The sequence below is a fragment of the Nicotiana tabacum genome, chromosome 4 (assembly GCF_000715075.1).
Source record: "Nicotiana tabacum cultivar K326 chromosome 4, ASM71507v2, whole genome shotgun sequence".
NCBI classification, from domain to species: Eukaryota; Viridiplantae; Streptophyta; class Magnoliopsida; order Solanales; family Solanaceae; genus Nicotiana; species Nicotiana tabacum.
Window position 1 is genome coordinate 11,330,725 of NC_134083.1, and position 2,910 is coordinate 11,333,634.

The 2,910-nt window shown below is 28.0% G+C and overlaps 1 protein-coding gene across 1 annotated transcript; it reads right to left on the reverse strand.

Annotated features, from left to right (window-relative positions):
- Positions 1–204: 204 nt before the first annotated feature.
- On the reverse strand, positions 205–669 carry LOC107824529 (uncharacterized). The gene has a single exon (XM_016651317.2). The coding sequence runs from the start codon at positions 667–669 to the stop codon at positions 205–207; it is 465 nt and encodes a 154-aa protein (XP_016506803.1).
- Between the last annotated feature and the right edge of the window lie 2,241 nt (positions 670–2,910).

Here is a 2,910-nt window from a genome sequence, read left to right on the forward strand (position 1 = left end):
TATCACCACATCTTTCAGGTCCAGGGTGCCCATATCTCCTATAACCCAAACCAAACAAACCGCTGGACATCAAGGCAAAAAACAAAAAGAAAAAAAAAAGGAAAAAGATTTAAATATTTTCCAAATTCAACTACATGCCACCAGAAACCTAAGCAGAACATCAACTAATACTGATGCTAAAATTTTTTTTAAAACTTACTTTCTCTAATTCACTTCTGCGGACTTTGGTGAAGCGTAAAGATAACTCGGCAATGGACTTGCCCTCGGCGATCTCATCGGCACCTCCGGCAAACGATTCCCGTTGCTATCATAATAAATCACGCCGGAGAAATCCAACGGCTGGCATTTATCCCCCATTAATATACCTCTCTGCCACAATCCTCCATCTCCAAAATCCTCATCAACCAGCTCCCCTTCCGCTTTTTTCTTGTGCCTCAAATTAATCGCCTTGTTACTAATCGTCGCGAAAAACTTCTTCGGCTTAGCCAACGGCGATTTAGGCGAATCGCCCCCGAGTTTTTGGGTTTTCATTCCTCGGCTAGCTTTTTTCAACCACAAAGCTAACAAAGACATCGAACCAATAAAGTTCACCATAAGTCGCTTTGACGAGCCCGCTATCGCCGTAGCCGTGGCCCGGCCCGGAGTTCGTGGTGGTGTTAGCAGAACCATTTTCCTCTGTTTTTGGTTTTTGCTCTAATGAATTGTGAGCAACTGGTGAAAGAGGTGGAAAAGAGTTTGATCTATTTATAACAGAGGGTGATCGAGGGGGTTAACCGAAAATAGCCGGTAACTGGTTTACACGAAATTTGACTTTCGGATTACGATTGGATTTTGTTTTATTTTGGAAATTTCTTAATTGTGTGCACAAGTGGGTTTTCTTTAAAATAATCTTAAAAAGTTGCAGATTATATGATAATGTAGTTTGCCAAGAACTCAATTTCAACGGTTTTGTTGCGTTTTAAGTAATTTAATTTTGTTTTCACAATAATAAGTGCTTTATTGCATAGAACTATTATTTTGATGTCATATTAAGAGTTTAAATAATTGTGGATGTAAATAATTCATTTTCCAATAAATAATAAATACTCAGTACACCATTCAAATAGAAGACTTTAGCATTTAGAAAGGGCAGTTATTGGCTTCGCTATTCACTAATACTCCATAAAGTTGTTAACTTAGATTTTAATATGCTTCATCATTTTTATAATATTCTTTCCTCATTTTATTGCTTCAAAAATTTTAAACTATTTAAGTTCCATGTCAGTTATAGAAAAAAGGATCGTGGATTTAGGCACAATATATACTACAAGAAAATCTATATATATATATATATATATATATATATATATATATATATATATATATATATATATATATATATATATATATATATATAAAGGAATAAAGTTACCATATATAATTGGCATTGTGGTTAAGCCAACTGGAAAGCTAATAAATATCAATAGTATATGGTAACTTTATTCTATATTTGACTATGTTAGTCAAATACAAATATTATATATATATATAGATAATTTTGAATTTATAGATAAAGTTTTAAAATTTGAATTTAAATTAAAAATAAAAATTTATCTTTTTGTTTATCATGTTATCATACTTAATTCGGTTAATGATCATATGCAATCATGTTAGGAACTTTTGTTATTTTTTATAATTATTTAAATACTACATTTATCATATATAATTGGCATTGTGGTTAAGCCAAGTAGCAAGCTAATAAATGCCAATAGTATATGGTAACTTTATTTTATATTTGACTATGTTAGTCAAATACACACACACACACACACACACACACACACACATATATATATATATATATATATAATGTTGAATTTATAGATAAAGTTTTTAAATTAAATTAAAATAAAAAAGAAATTTATCTTTTGTTATCGTGTTATCATACTTAATTCGGTTAATGATCATATGCAGTCATATTAGGAACTTTTGTTATCTTAATTCAAATTATTTAAATACTACTTCGCCTCTGGCAACAACAAAAAAATGTATATAACTATAAAACTCTTTTACATTTAAAATCCTATAATTATAATTTTTTAAAATACTATAGCTAGATTTAAATAAAGTGAATCTTTAAAATAAATATAATATATAGGGTACACATCTATGTTTATCGAGATAACAAAAAAAAAAAAGTTTAAAAGTTGATAAAAGTTTACTTACATATATAATGAAGTAAACCTACATGCTAGAGAAAGAAACATTACAAAAATCAGTCAAAATTCAAAACAAGTTGCTTTTTCTCATTTTGAAAAATATTTGTTTGAAGAGTCAATTTGTATAAATGGACATCAAATAAATAACAAAACTTTGTCTAAACAATCGATATCATTAATTTCTATTTAACACTCTCTAGGAATTGAAGGGTATATTATGAACCTCTTCATATATTTGCAGTCAAACCAACATTGCAAGGGTATAGTATATTTTTTCGCTCAAGAATATTAGTATTGAATCATTAGATTATGTGAAAGATTTTTTTTTCTTGAATTCAACAAGAGGGATATTTATTTCTAATTGATTGTTTCTATAACGATTTTCAAGTGTAACAAAAGGTATATTTAAAAACAAATTGGTATGACGTGAGATAGTTATTTATAAAATGTAAACAAATTATTTCGAAATGGGATTATTTTTTAAATTAAAATGTAATTTTTAAAATAAAAGATAAGATATTTTTAAATTTTAGTAGAGAGCTTTTAAAATAATTATAATAGAAGTCATATCATGGATAAAATCAAGAAACCGAAATCTTATGGATTATTATATAAATATCCATCAGATTTATTATTTACTTTTTATAGCTAATATAAATAGATAATATACTGACAACACACGATTATACACCTATTATATATGAATTATATA

Coding starts and splice junctions, on each gene's coding strand:
- LOC107824529 (XM_016651317.2), bottom strand. CDS start 669: ATGGTTCTGCTAACACCACCACGAACTCCGGGCCGGGCCACGGCTACG.